Source organism: Bos grunniens, chromosome 21 (genome assembly GCF_055505025.1).
Source record: "Bos grunniens cultivar Pamir isolate PY7600 chromosome 21, Bosgru_T2T1.0, whole genome shotgun sequence".
NCBI lineage: Eukaryota > Metazoa > Chordata > Mammalia > Artiodactyla > Bovidae > Bos > Bos grunniens.
The window spans coordinates 11379318-11394016 of record NC_141185.1 but is presented as its reverse complement, the minus strand read 5'-3'; the positions used below and the strand labels follow the sequence as shown (position 1 = coordinate 11394016).

Genomic DNA, 14699 nt, shown 5'->3' with positions numbered 1-14699 from the left:
AGCACCTGCTTTGCCAACTCCACCAAGATGTTAGCTATCAAATGCAATGGGCAATGTGAAGGTGGCAATTTGGTAATAATTATAATAATAGCAGTAAAAAATAATGATAATAGTAGTAGTGATAATGAACATGAGGAACAGCTGATTCTGCTCTTCCAGGTCACACACTGCTCGTCATTTTAATCCTCTGGCACTAGACAGAGTGAGTTGTTGTTCAGTCTCTCAGTCTTATCTGACTCTTTGTGACCTATGGACTGTAGCACTCCAGGCTTCTCGATCCTTCACCATCTCCCGGAGTTTGCCCAAACTCAATGTCCATTGAGTCTGCGATGTCACCCAGCCATCTCCTCCTCTGCTCCTTCTCCTCTTGCCCTCAATCTTTCCCAGCATCAGGATCTTTTCTGATGAGTCAGCTCAACACCAGGTGGCCAAAGTATTTAGAGTGCAGGGGGCTTAATGCTGCTGGAGGCCCAGGGGCAGGACCGTTCTTCCCCATCGAATGGAAAAACGCTATAATTAACAGATCAGGTAGCAGGAATAGTTTCAAGGAAGGCTGAGGTTGGTAGGTAACAGCACAGGAAAAGCTGGCCCTTTTTGAGTAACTTCTGGGTGTTTTATGTGCTGCAATGCAGTCAAGGATGGGAAGCACTCATTTCTGAGTTTTTAGGAATCAAGGAAAACAGAATGGCTCTCTACCTTGGACTAAGGAAAGGACCAAGTCACAGAGCTGGGGAAGTCGCACTGTGTGGGTGAAGAAGTGATGAGGAAACCCCCAAGACTATATATCCATTCTCCAGCAATGCTCTACAAATCCCTTCTGGGGTCCAGGACCAGCCACGAGCCATGAGTGCAGGAATGAGGGGTGAGGGAGCTCTGAAAGCCATCATCAAGGGCTCACCCTGCAGACGGAAGGAAGCTCAGGCACATCAAGGAAGTGCTTGTGTGGGGGGTGGAGGGTGGGGGTGGTGGAGATTCCTTTCATTAATCCACGTTTTCAGCACTCCTTCCAAGATGAAAAAAAGCAGTGTTTTGAAAACCATGCATGTGCTAGTAAGCAGATGCACTTTATTTATTTGCTCTCAGATGGCACCACCAGTTTCCTGATCAGAGATTATCCTTTTGCAGAGGACTGGCTCTGCAATCCAGAATAAAATGAAGGGCAATTGCTTTTGGTGAGAGAATATATTGATTGAGACTTACTCATCAGTTCAGTTCAGTCACTCAGTCGTGTCTGACTCTTTGCGACCCCATGGCCTGCAGCACATGCCTCCCTGTCCATCACCAATTCCCGGAGTTCACCCAAACTCATGTGCAGTGAGTCGGTGATGCCATCCAGCCATGTCATCCTCTGTCATCCCCTTCTCCTGCCTTCAATCTTTCCCAGCATCAGGGTCTTTTCAAATGAGTCAGTTCTTCACATTAGGTGGCCAAATTATTGGAGTTTCAGCTTCGGCATCAGTCTTTCCAATGAATATTCAGGACTGATTTCCTTTAAGATGGACTAGATGGATCTCTTTGCAGTCCAAGGGGCTCTCAAGAGTTTTCTCCAACACTACAGTTCAAAGGCATCAATTCTTCAGCACTCAGCTTTCTTTATAGTCCAACTCTCACATCTATACATGACTACTAGAAAAACCATAGCTTTGACTAGATGGGCTTTGTTGGCAAAGTAATGTCTCTACTTTTTAATAAGCTATCTAGGTTGGTCATAACTTTTCTTCTAAGGAAGAAGCACCTTCTAATTTCATGTGCATTGGACATTTTGAAGGAGATCACCATTATCTTCATTATATCCACCATAGTTTGGCCTCAGGTCAAATAACAGGGAGGGAACACAGCCCCGCCCTTCAACAGAAAATTGGATTAAAGATTTACTGAGCATGGCCATCTAGTCAAGGCTATGGTTTTTTCCTGTGGTCATGTGTAGATGTGAGAGTTGGACTGTGAAGAAGGCTGAGTGCCAAAGAATTGATGCTTTTGAACTGTGGTGTTGGAGAAGACTCTTGCGAGTCCTGTGGACTACAAGGAGATCCAACCAGTCTATTCTGAAGGAGATCAGCCCTGGGATTTCTTTGGAAGGAATGATGCTAAAGCTGAAACTCCAGTACTTAGGCCATCTCATGCGAAGAGCTGACTCATTGGAAAAGACTCTGATGCTGGGAGGGATTGTGGGCAGGAGGAGAAGGGGACAACAGAGGATGAGATGGCTGGATGGCATCACTGACTTGATGGACGTGAGTCTCAGTGAACTCTGGGAGTTGGTGATGGACAGGGAGGCCTGGCGTGCTGCGATTCATGGGGTCACAAAGAGTCAGACACGACTGAGTGACTGAACTGAACTGAGCATGGCCCCACCCATCAGAACAAGACCCAGTTTCCCCCTCAGTCAGTCTCTCCCATCAGGAAGCTTCCATAAGCCTCTAATCCTTCTCCATCAGAGGGCATACAGAATGAAAACCACATTCACAGAAAACTAACCGATCTGATCACATGGACTACAGCCTTGTCTAACTCAATAAAACTATGTGAGCCGTGCTGTGTAGGGCCACCCAAGATCGACAGGTCATGGTGGAGAGTTCTGACAAAACGCAGTCCACTGGAGAAGAGAATGGCAAACCACTTCAGTGTTCTTTCCTTGAGAACCCCATGAACAGTATGAAAAGACTATATCATACTAAGAGGTAAATAACTGATACCATTAATGGAGACAAGGAAAGACCCCCCGCCCAGTGGAAAAGATCAGATAACAGGGACACGGAGTGGGTGGGGGGGGTCAGAAGACTCAACCTGGAGTTAGACAATCTGGGTCCAGGCTCTGTATCTGCCACTGTCCAGCTTCACAACCTCCTGAAGTTACTCCATCGCTTAGGATCTTGATCTCCTCACCCATAAAACTGGGGAGATGCTTGAGAAATCCACTGGGAGGATTCAATGAGCAAGAGCCTTTGATCGGCACAGTATAAAGCACCTGCACCTCTGGATAAGCTGTTCCATGACTTCAGAATTTTGCAAGGGTCCCTCAAGACAAGACCAGTTGCTTTTCATACCCTTCCCTTCTGGGATGAATGAAAACAGACATACTGTGTGCCCAGCTGGAAATCTGCAGTGTAAGGACTAAAACCTACACTTCACACAACTGCCAACACCTTCCAGATGTGTTTCCAAACACCGGAAAAAACCTGACCTGTCAGCTCCTCTGTGTGACTTCCAAGGCCAGAAATGATTTTCCGTTTCAAATGACCAGCTAAGTCATTCTGGATGTTTCCTGCCGGTCACACTGAGAAGATATGTGGGTCTGAAAAGGGTCAGACTCCTTGTACTCCTTGAATCTCACCATATCTTTGTGCCTCAACTTGTTCACCTATAAAATGGGCCTCCCTCCCTCCCCACAATTGAGATAACCCATGCTAAGCCTTTGTGCTGTGCCTGGCATGTGGAGGCACTCTGCGGAGCTGGTTTCATTACTTGATCATTATCATTATTACATATCATTTAAAGTATTATTTTATGGTGACACTGGTCATGGAGATGGAACCCAGAAGGCAGAGCATCTCCACAGTTATGTCCACAGCTCCTTGACACACCCACTCCACCTCCCAGTCACAGCTGTCTCCTCCCTGGCACACCCTGGCTGCCTTGGGCTGGGCAGGAGATGTGCGCCACAGATGCACTTGTGGGGCTGGATGCTGGCAGCAGGAGGCAGGCACTCTCAGGCAGCCCCTGGCAGCTTTGACTCACCTCTCAGGTATAGCTGGCAGAGGTGGGGAGCAATGGTCTAAGCTCAACACTGGGTCGGGGTGTGGGAGAAACTGGGCAGAGCTGGGGCAGGACAGGGACCTGGGTAGGTCCTCGGAGGTGGCTCTGAAGCCTGAGTTGGGCACGGTCACTGACTCTGGGGTGGGGATTGGGGTGAGATGCGATTTGGGTCCACATGGGTGTTGGGAGGGAGGCTGGCAGGTGGGCCATATGTCCTCTGGACCAGTGCATCTGATCTCAGGGACTTGATCAGGGCCAAGGTAGGTACTTAGGGGGCCCACAGGAATACCGGGCCAAGGGGCTTCAGAGGTGGTGCCAGCTGGTGGCTAGAGACAGGCAGGGGGTGGAGCTTCGAGCCCATGGTCATTTGAGCAAGTCCATGGTCATTTGAGCAAGTCCATGGTCATTTGACGGAGAAGGCAATGGCACCCCACTCCAGTACTCTTGCCTGGAAAATCCACGGACAGAGGAGCCTGGTAGGTTGCAGTCCATGGGATTGCTAAGCATCAGACACGACTGAGCAACTTTACTTTCACTTTTCACTTTCATGCATTGGAGAAGGAAATGGCAACCCACTCCATTGTTCTTGCCTGGAGAATCTCAGGGACGGGGAAGCCTGGTGGGCTGCCGTCTATGGGGTCGCACAGAGTCAGACACGACTGAAGCGACTTAGCAGCAGCAGCAGCAGCATGGTCATTTGAATCAGAGCTTCAGTAGCCAGGAGTTTGGGGGATGGAGTCCAGGTGATAGGAGGTGGGAATGAGCAGGATGAGAGGGTGGGTGTCAGGAAGGGAGAAGAAACAATAAATCAAGACCTGGAAGATGGCTCTCCAGAGGTCTTCTATGCCATTGAGACAGTTCTGTTCCATGTTCTCACTCTAGCGGAGGGGCAGTGGTGGGGAGTGGAGGGGCGGGTGGTTCTGACCTTGCAGTTCTCTCTCTCTGCTCTGGTCTCTGCTCCATCTCCCCGAGTCTGAAGCACATCTCCCTGGCTTATTTCATTCATAGCCTTCAGTACTTCTGAAATGGTCTTTTTTTCACCTGCTTGCCTACTTCTGCACTGCTGGCCTTCCAGCATTTGGATACTAGCTCCTTGAGTACAGAACTTGGCACTGACCACAGCTGCATCCAAGCTCCTGGGATAGACTAGGTGTGTGCTCAGGGCAGTCTTTCCAGGTGGTGCTAGTGGTAAAGAACCCACCTGCCAATTGCTAATGCAGGTTAGACGTAAGAGACATGGCTTTGATCCCTGGGTTGGGAAGATCCCCTGAAGGAGGGCATGGCAACCCACTGCAGCATTCTTGTCTGGAGAATCCCGTGGACAGAGAAGCCTGGCAGGGGATGTGGAGATACCAAGGGAGAGCCACTGATGGGGACGCTGCTTCATGATGACAGAGCTCCCTGGCAGGTGAAGCCCAGCAGTGCCTGGCACCCATGCTACCCTTTAGAGAGTGTTGGCTGCTATTTGACCTCTACCTTCCAAACCTCCAGGACACTTGCCTTGTGATCAACCCTCACCTGGAACCCACACAGGAAAGGAAATTCTGGGAGTGTGATCCTTTCTGAATTCAGCTGACACACCTGGCTGGAACTGGTTGCTCCCAATATCTTCCCTGGTGTGTATCTTCCAGTTTCTGCACGAGAGATTGCCTTAATTCTCCCTGGTCCAAATCCCCGATCCCAGGACCCAAATCCTCCCTGCCTGCTTCAAGGGTCCTTTTGTTGTTGTTGTTCAGTTGCTAAGTGGTGTCTGTCTCTTTGTGACCCCATGGACTGCAGCATGCCAAGCTTTCCTGTCCTTCACCATCTCCCAGAGTTTGCTCAGACTCATGTCTGTTGAGTCAGTGATGCCATCCAACCATCTCATCCTCTGTCTTCCCCCTCAAGGGCCCAGTCCTGAGCCAAAAACCTCTGGACAAGAGGTCAGGGCAGGACAGGTGATAGGATGGCAGTGCCTGCAGGCGATTTCCTGAAGAAGGACAGGAAGGATGAAACTCTATGCCACCTCAGTTATTACACACACATGCACACTCACACACCTTAGTAGGATAATGTGGGGGAAGAAACAGCAGTAAGAGAAGGGCAGCCAGTCTGCTGACTACAAATGTCAATGCTGTTGCCCTTTAGGGAGCATAACCCATAGTCCTCTGGGTCCTAGTAGCCAAGGACCAGAGGAGGAAAGGAACTTGACTACATGTAGCACCCCCGGTCTCTGTGTGTACATGTGTGCACCAGCTCCTCCCTCCCTCAACTGTGACCTCGGAGCGTGGGGACAATGGCCAACACCACTCAGCACCCTTGGCAGGACCTGTCACAGCACGAAGCACAAGGGGGAGTCCCAGTGGGCTTGGGGGCTCATTCTGAGCACCAGTGTCTCATTATTTGCCATCTGTCTCCTCAAAGCCAACAGGGCAGCTTTTACAGGTTTCTTCTCTCCAGGAAGGCACCACCCAGCTTTCTGGTTAAATCCTTCTTCAACATTCCTTCATTTCATTCATTTGCAAACATGCATTTGGTACCAAGTGTGTGCTGGGCACTGGGACACAGAAATGGGCTAAAGCTGACATTGGCCACATCCTTGCAAAGCTGCAAGTGGCATCAGGGAGAGAGACCCTGGTCACCATGACCACCGCTGGCCCAGGGCGTCTGCCTATGTGGAATGCCCGCTTACCTGGGTGTTGATTGCTTTCTTTTTTATGTTGGGTTGATATTTCCCTTCCCTCCCGAACACTGGAAGTTTTGCTTTGTTTCTCCCCTGGGTATAAGTGATGGCCCAGACTTCAGATGATGACTCAGCAGACTGGGCTCGACTCGGGCGTGGAGCGTGCTCAGTTTCAGACAAAGGTTAACAGGTTTCCAACCTTCTGTCCTTGCAGATGCCAGCCAGCCATCAGCCAGGAGGCAGGTGAGGATTGTCTGCCCAGGGGATGGGGGGCCGTCCTCAATATCCAGGGAGGGGCTCTCATCTTGTGACACACCAAGTCTCTCAGAGGTGGCTCAGGCTGAAATGTAGCACTGGGATGTGTGGAAATGAAACCTGTGAGGATGTTCTAAACCTCAGGAGCCCCTGGCTGGGAGGAACCAATGGGAGTCCACGCTCAGCAGACTCCCTGGGGAGCCCCAGGCATTCCCCCACCCCCGCAGGTGGAGCAGTGGGGGAAGAAAGGAAAAATACTGGAAAGAGAAGACTGTCCTTGCATTTAAGCACGGGTGCAAAGAAGGCACGCTGAAAGCACCGTCGACAGCAAGTACATCAAACTACATGTCGAAAACATCCCACAGGGCATGACTCACCTGACGGCCTGGTGTCAAGTTCCAGCCTCATGGCTTCATCCTCGTGCTGCAGACAGCGCTTTGAAAGGAAAAGAGCGCGTTTGGCTGTCAGACCAGCCTGGCCATAGCCCTTCTCAGCTGATGTGTCTTGACTGGACAGTCAGCCTCTCAGCTCCACGTTCATCTGAAATGAACTTCCTACTCCCACACAGGGCTGTCATGAAAAGCAACTGTGGGAATGTCAAGTTTAGGGCTTGGAAGTGATTTTTATCCATAACTATAAAACAGATAATCTGTCACAGCATCCAAGGTTTATTATTGATGAGATCACTGAAACACATTTTGTGGCTTTATTTATTGCTCTATCCTTAGGCTCTGCACATAAAGGACACTCAATAAACAACTGCTGAATAAAGAACAAATGAATGAGTGAATGAATGTGATTTTCTCTTTAAAATTCTTTTGCCTATGAAAGAAAATCCAAGCTTTTACAGCTGCAATAGAGAAGAAATACTGTGTTAAAACGTCCGCACCTACCACTCCCCACCCCTTCAATCCACCAGCTGGTTCAGCTTCTTTTCCCTTCACCATTCTCTAGAGGGGCCAAATCCTTAGCTTCTCCCTCCTCAACAACCCCATCCTGTCTTCACACATCTGGGCCTTGGCTGGCAGTACCTGCCTCATGCCCTCTTGGGAGATTCTTACTCATCTTCAATATTCAGTTTAGACATCACTTCTTCCAGGAGACCTTTTTTGAACTCCCCTCCTCTCTGCTCTCAACACCATGCTTCCCTGCACTGGGTCCACCATCCTGTGGCTGGTTCTGCCAGATTTCAGTGTAGAAAAGTTACTGTTGTCAATTCTGTCTCCCCACTGAAGACAGGAGAACTTCTCTGTCCTCTCTTCCTTTCTTCCTTCCTTCCTTCCTTTTATTCATCCTTCTTCCCTTCCTCTCTTCCTTTATCTTCCCTTTCTCATTTTCATTAAATTATCCAGGCATTTTCTCCATATCTAGCATCAGGAATACAGTAGCTCATAAGACACCAGAGACTTGGTCTTCATGTAGCTTGTATTATGGTGATGATGGAGGTGATGGAGGTGGTGGAGGTGATGGTGGTGGTGATGGTGTTGGTGGTAATGGTGGTGATGACTGAGGAGGTAGTGGAGGTGATGATGGTGGAGGTGGAGATGGTGGTGATGATGGAGGTGATGGTGGTGGTGATGGTGTTGGTGGTAATGGTGGTGATGACTGAGGAGGTAGTGGAGGTGATGATGGTGGAGGTGGAGATGGTGGTGATGATGGAGGTGATGGTGGTGGTGATGGTGTTGGTGGTAATGGTGGTGATGACTGAGGAGGTAGTGGAGGTGATGATGGTGGAGGTGGAGATGGTGGTGATGATGGAGGTGATGGTGGTGGTGATGGTGTTGGTGGTAATGGTGGTGATGACTGAGGAGGTGGTGGAGGTGATGGTGGTGGAGGTGGAGATGGTGGTGATGATGGAGGTGATGGTGGTGGTGATGGTGTTGGTGGTAATGGTGGTGATGACTGAGGAGGTGGTGGAGGTGATGGTGGTGGAGGTGGAGATGGCAGTGATGATGGCGGTGGTGGAGGTGACAGTGGTGATGATGGTGTTGGTGGTAATGGTAGTGATGACTGAGGAGGTGGTGGAGGTGGTGATGGTGGAGGTGGAGATGGTGGTGATGATGGAGGTGATGGTGGTGATGATGGTGTTGGTGGTAATGGTGGTGATGACTGAAGAGGTGGTGGAGGTGGTGATGGTGGAGGTGGAGATGGCAGTGGTGATGGAGGTGATGATGGTGATGATGGTGTTGGTGGTAATGGTGGTGATGACTGAGGAGGTGGTGGAGGTGGTGATGGTGGAGGTGGAGATGGCGGTGATGATGGCGGTGGTGGAGGTGACAGTGGTGATGACGGTGTTGGTGGTAATGGTGGTAATGACTGAGGAGGTAGTGGAGGTGATGGTGGTGATGATGGTGTTGGTGGTAATGGTGGTGATGACTGAGGAGGTAGTGGAGGTGATGATGGTGGTGATGGAGGTGATGGTGGTGATGATGGTGTTGGTGGTAATGGTGGTAATGACTGAGGAGGTAGTGGAGGTGATGATGGTGGAGGTGGAGATGGTGGTGATGATGGCGGTGGTGGAGGTGACTTGTGATGATGGTGTTGGTGGTAATGGTGGTGATGACTGAGGAGGTAGTGGAGGTGATGGAGGTGATGGTGGTGTTGGTGGTGGTGCAGGCAGTCAACAAATCCTTATCCTAATAAACATGGTCAATCGCTCAGTTATGTCCAACTCTTTGCGACCCCATGGATTGTAGCCCCACAGGATCCTCTGTCCATGGGATTTTCCAGGCAAGAATACTGGATGGGTTTCCAACTTCCAGCTGACGGAATATGTGCTGTTATTTCCCTTTCCTCTGCTTGAAATTGCAACATGTTTCAATCTTCAGGAACCTCAGCTTTCATGAGTTCTCAGCCATGGATCCCTGGATGGGACTGAACTTTCTGAAGGGAGCCAGGTATCTGTGACAGACAGGTAGGAGAAATAGCAAAGGGTTCCTAGAGTGGGAAAGGGGTGCCCAAGATGGAATTCCCCCCTCAACTTGTCCTCCACTACCATCCATTCATCCATTCATTCATCCATTACATGTCTTCACTGAACATTTCTCTGTGCCTGGTAGCTTCTGGAGGTATAGTGTTAAAAAAATGCAAGGATTCTTCAATATCCACAAATCAATCAATGTAATATACCACATTAATAAATTGAAAAATAAAAGCTGTATGATTATCTCAATAGATGCAGAGAAAGCCTTTGACAAAATTCAACATCCATTTATGATTAAAAACTCTCCAGAAAGCAGGAATAGAAGGAACATTCCTCAACATAATAAAAGTTATATATGACAAACCCACAGCAAACATTATCCTTAATGGTGAAAAATTGAAAGCATTTCCCCTAAAGTCAGGAACAGGACAAGGATGCCCACTCTCACCACTACTATTCTACATAGTTTTGGAAGTTTTGGCCACAGCAAGCAGAGCAGAAAAATAAATAAAAGGAATCTAAATCGGAAAAGAAGAAGTAAAACTCTCACTGCTTGCAGATGACATGATCCTCTACATAGAAAACCCTAAAGACTCCATCAGAAAATTACTAGAGCTAATCAATGAATATAGTAAAGTTGCAGGATATAAATCAACACACAGAAATCCCTTGCATTCCTATACACTAATAATGAGAAAATAGAGAAATTAAGGAAACAATTCAATTCACCATTGCAATGAAAAGAATAAAATACTTAGGAATATATCTACCTAAAGAAACTAAAGACCTATACATAGAAAACTATAAAACACTGGTGAAAGAAATCAAAGAGGACACTAATAGATGGAGAAATATACCATATTCATGGATTGGAAGAATCAATATAGTGAAAATGAGTATACTACCCAAAGCAATCTATAGATTGAATGCAATCCCTATCAAGCTACCAACGGTATTTATCACAGAGCTAGAACAAATAATTTCACAATTTGTATGGAAATACAAAAACTCTCTAATAGCCAAAGCAATAGGCTTGAAGAAGAATGGAACTGGAGGAATCAACTTGCCAGACTTCAGGCTCTACTACAAAGCCACAGTCATCAAGACAGTATGGTACTGGCACAAAGACAAAAATATAGACCAATGGAACAAAATACAAAGCCCAGAGATAAATCCATGCACCTATGGACACGTTATCGTTGACAAAGGAGGCAAGAGTATACAATGGGGAAAAGACAATCTCTTTAACAAGTGGTGCTGGGAAAACTGGTCAACCACTTGTAAAAGAATGAAACTAGAACACTTTCTAACACCATACACAAAAATAAACTCAAAATGGATTAAAGATCTAAATGTAAGACCAGAAACTATAAAAATCCTAGAGGAGAACATAGGCAAAACACTCTCCGACATAAATCACAGCAGGATCCTCTATGACCCATCTCCCAGAATATTGGAAATAAAAGCAAAAATAAACAAATGGGACCTAATTAAACTTAAAAGCTTCTGCACAACAAAGGAAACTATAAGCAAGGTGAAAAGACAGCCTTCAGAATGGGAGAAAATAATAGCAAATGAAGCAACTGACCAAGGACTAATCTCAAAAATATACAAGCAACTCCTGCAGCTCAATTCCAGAAAAATAAACGACCCAATCAAAAAATGGGCCAAAGAAGTAAACAGACATTTCTCCAAAGAAGACATACAGATGGCTAACAAACACATGAAAAGATGCTCAACATCACTCATTATCAGAGAAATGCAAATCAAAACCACTATGAGGTACCGTTCCACGCCAGTCAGAATGGCTGCGATCCAAAAGTCTACAAGCAATAAATGCTGGAGAGGGTGTGGAGAAAAGGGAACCCTCTTACACTGTTGGTGGGAATGCAAACTAGTACAGCTACTATGGAGAACAGTGTGGAGATTCCTTAAAAAACTGGAAATAGAACTGCCTTATGATCCAGCAATCCCACTGCTGGGCATACACACTGAGGAAACCAGAACTGAAAGAGACACGTGTACCCCAATGTTCATCGCAGCACTGTTTATAATAGCCAGGACATGGAAGCAACCTAGATGTCCATCAGCAGATGAATGGATAAGAAAGCTGAGGTACATATACACAATGGAGTATTACTCAGCCATTAAAAAGAATACATTTGAATCAGTTCTAATGAGGTGGATGAAACTGGAGCCTATTATACAGAGTGAAGTAAGCCAGAAAGAAAAACACCAATAGAGTATACTAACACATATATATGGAATTTAGAAGGATGGTAATGATAATCCTGTATGCGAGACAGCAAAAGAGACAGATGTATAGAACAGTTTTTTGGACTCTGTGGGAGAGGGCGAGGGTGGGATGATTTGGGAGAATGGCATTGAAACATGTATAATAACATATATGAAATGAATCACCAGTCCAGGTTCGATGCATGATACAGGATGCTTGGGGCTGGTGCACTGGGATGACCCAGAGGGATGGTACGGGAAGGGAGGTGGGAGGGGGGTTCAGGATGGGGAACACGTGTATACCCGTGGAAGATTCATGTTGATGTATGGCAAAACCAATACAATATTGTAAAGTAATTAACCTCCAATTAAAATAAATTTATATTAAAAAAAATTCCCCCAAGGTGCCACAAATGCAGGTTTTCCTAGACAAAGTACAATGGTTCCTCTTCCTTTTGTCTGGAATCCAGTGGAAGAAAGGTCTAAAATTCATCTCTAGGTTTGCTATGCCAGAGCCTGCTATCAAGATAATTGAGTTCCCAAGCCTGGAAGTTTAACAAAAAGAAAAAAAAAATACAGTTGAACCCCTTGCTTGAGAGGCAAAGCAACTGAGATGACAATCGGGGTGCCCAGAGTCTTAGAAACCTTTGGGGCCTCAGGCTTGGGCCTGGGAGGAAGTGAGAGAGAGGTGAGGAGGATGCCAAGGGGTCCAGGTGAAAAGAGGTCCCTCTGGGACCTGGAATGCTGCCAGCTTGCGCAGACAGGTGCCATGAGGACAGGAGGCAGTGAGCACGACCACGCGGCCTCCAGGCTGGCGGGTGCCACCGGCTGGCTTTTCCCTTCACTCCATGTAACTGAAGGGGTAACGTGTGCCAGCAGCTGTCACCTCCCGCCTGGCGGGCGACAGCCTCAGCCACAGGGGCTTCTTGGGAAGATGAAAGCTCCTCTCGGCCTCTGGAGGATGGTGGTAGGAAGCAGCTTCATCACTTTTGGGGTGACATGTGATCCTGTTTCCTCTCTGTCCTTCCCAGGGGTTTTCTGAAGCGATGCCGTAAGCCAGCTTTCCCTTGAACTCCTCTTTCAATGGGACTTTGATTCTGGAGCAGTTGCGTAACGTCAGTTTGGACCAACCTCCCACCATCAGGCTGCCTGACTGACCTCCTGTTTCTGCTGCGCTGCTGGGTCTTCAAAGAGAAATCAAGGGCAGCTTCCGGTGCTGGGTAAGTGTCCTCACAGCTGAGCTTTTCTCAGTTCACCGCTCCCTCAAGGGCTGGCCTCTACCCACCTTTCCAGAAGCATTGCTGCTAACCCTTCACATGTCCAGGCTGCAGCTAAATGCTATACATCCTTTCTCCCAAGCCTCTGGGGGCTGTGCTCTCTCTTTAAACTCCCTGCCCTCCAGCTCTCTAGAGCTGCAGACAAAGAGACCCTTCAAGTCAAATTCCACCGGGTCTGGAGAGCATCCCTGATTCCTTGTAGTTGGATGAAGACACAATCTTCTCTTCCCCGCTGTACCTGACCTGCACGTTTCCAGTAGCACAGATCACAGGCTGTTTGCTGCTTGTCATCTGTTCCCTGCCTGGTTTTAATACCACCACCACCGACAGCACCCTTGACCCTATGAACCTGTGTGTCCAGCCCACATCTGGTGGACATGGGGACTCACTTCCTTCAGCCATGGGGGCATGGTCAGCAGACAGAGCCCAGCTCTCCACTCCTTCAGGGTCTGCACTTCCCGGGGGAAGGATGCACCCAATGACCAAGCAAGATGGGGATGTAAAGGTCCAGTCATTTCAGCCCAAGATGGACAACTATACTGAACGATGTTCCCTCCTGAGCTCAGGGGTGGCCAGAGCTCTGGGGAGCTGGCACTCCCGTTCCCCTTTCCCGTCTGCCCCCATCCTGTCTCCTCTCACTTCCGCTCATGGTGTTGATCCCCACCAAGGGTCTTCTACCCCAAACTCCAACTCAGCGCTGCCTGCTTTCCCAGAACACAGTCAGCAGCATTGGGCCTTCTCCTGGGCTTCTTTGTTTCTTCTTTCGTTCAGCAAATCTTGATCCAGACCTGACCACACGCAGACACTGTTCTGAGCAATTGAAATTTGGCAGCAAAAAATGTGGGACTTGAAAATACATGGGGAGAGAGATGGGAAACAGCAAATAAACGAATAAGATTGTGTAAATGCTGTGAGAATAGACAGGTAATGGATCAGAGAGTGACTTGTAGGGAACCAGCCTGGATGGAGCAGGAGGGTGCGGAAAAGCTTCTCTGAGGGAGAGAACTTTGATGTGAGTAATAAAGGTTGAGAAGGAGCCAGACATGGGAAGCCTGTTCTGTGTGGTTGTTTTGTCTAACTGCCTCCTGGACATCTCACCAAATGCTCCCAGGCCCCAAGTGGCCTCCGCTGTCCCAGTCCTTACTACACTTCTCTGCTTGTATTCATGATCTCAGGAGATGCCACCTCTGTCACCAACGATTCAGCCCAGATCCCTGCAGTCACCGTGCCCCCTCCCTGCCCCTCATCACCAGGTCCTGACGCCACTAATCTACTGCGGTGACCACACCCCCAAGCCAGTTGCAAGTTGCCAGCACCTGTCATCAGCTGTTGCAATACTCACCTGACAGGTTGCCCTTCTCTGTCACCATCCTTCTCGCTCTTGAGATCCAGATCCAGCGTCCCTTCTTTATAGAACCCTGCATCTGACCCCACCCTCACCTGCCTCACAAAATGAAGCACTCCCAACTCTGGGATCACCCATCACCTGGTGTATTAACGTGCTGGGGCCAGTGTCACAGGGAACCTCAAACTGGGAGGCTTGGACAGCAGCAGTTTATTCTCTCACAGTTCTGGACGTGGGAAGTCTGAG

At 48.2% G+C, this 14699-nt stretch overlaps 1 protein-coding gene across 1 annotated transcript in view; it reads right to left on the bottom strand.

Annotated features, from left to right (window-relative positions):
- LOC147349073 (serpin A12-like) overlaps positions 1-14481 on the bottom strand; it is a 36854-nt gene extending 22373 nt beyond the window's left edge. Inside the window, exons 1-2 of the mRNA XM_086365204.1 lie at positions 14451-14481; positions 7051-7108 (exon numbers count right to left, since the gene is read on the bottom strand). Of these exons, the coding sequence (XP_086221330.1) occupies positions 7051-7081 (31 nt within the window). The 5' untranslated portion in view covers positions 7082-7108; positions 14451-14481. The remainder of the gene's footprint in view (positions 1-7050; positions 7109-14450) is intronic.
- Between the last annotated feature and the right edge of the window lie 218 nt (positions 14482-14699).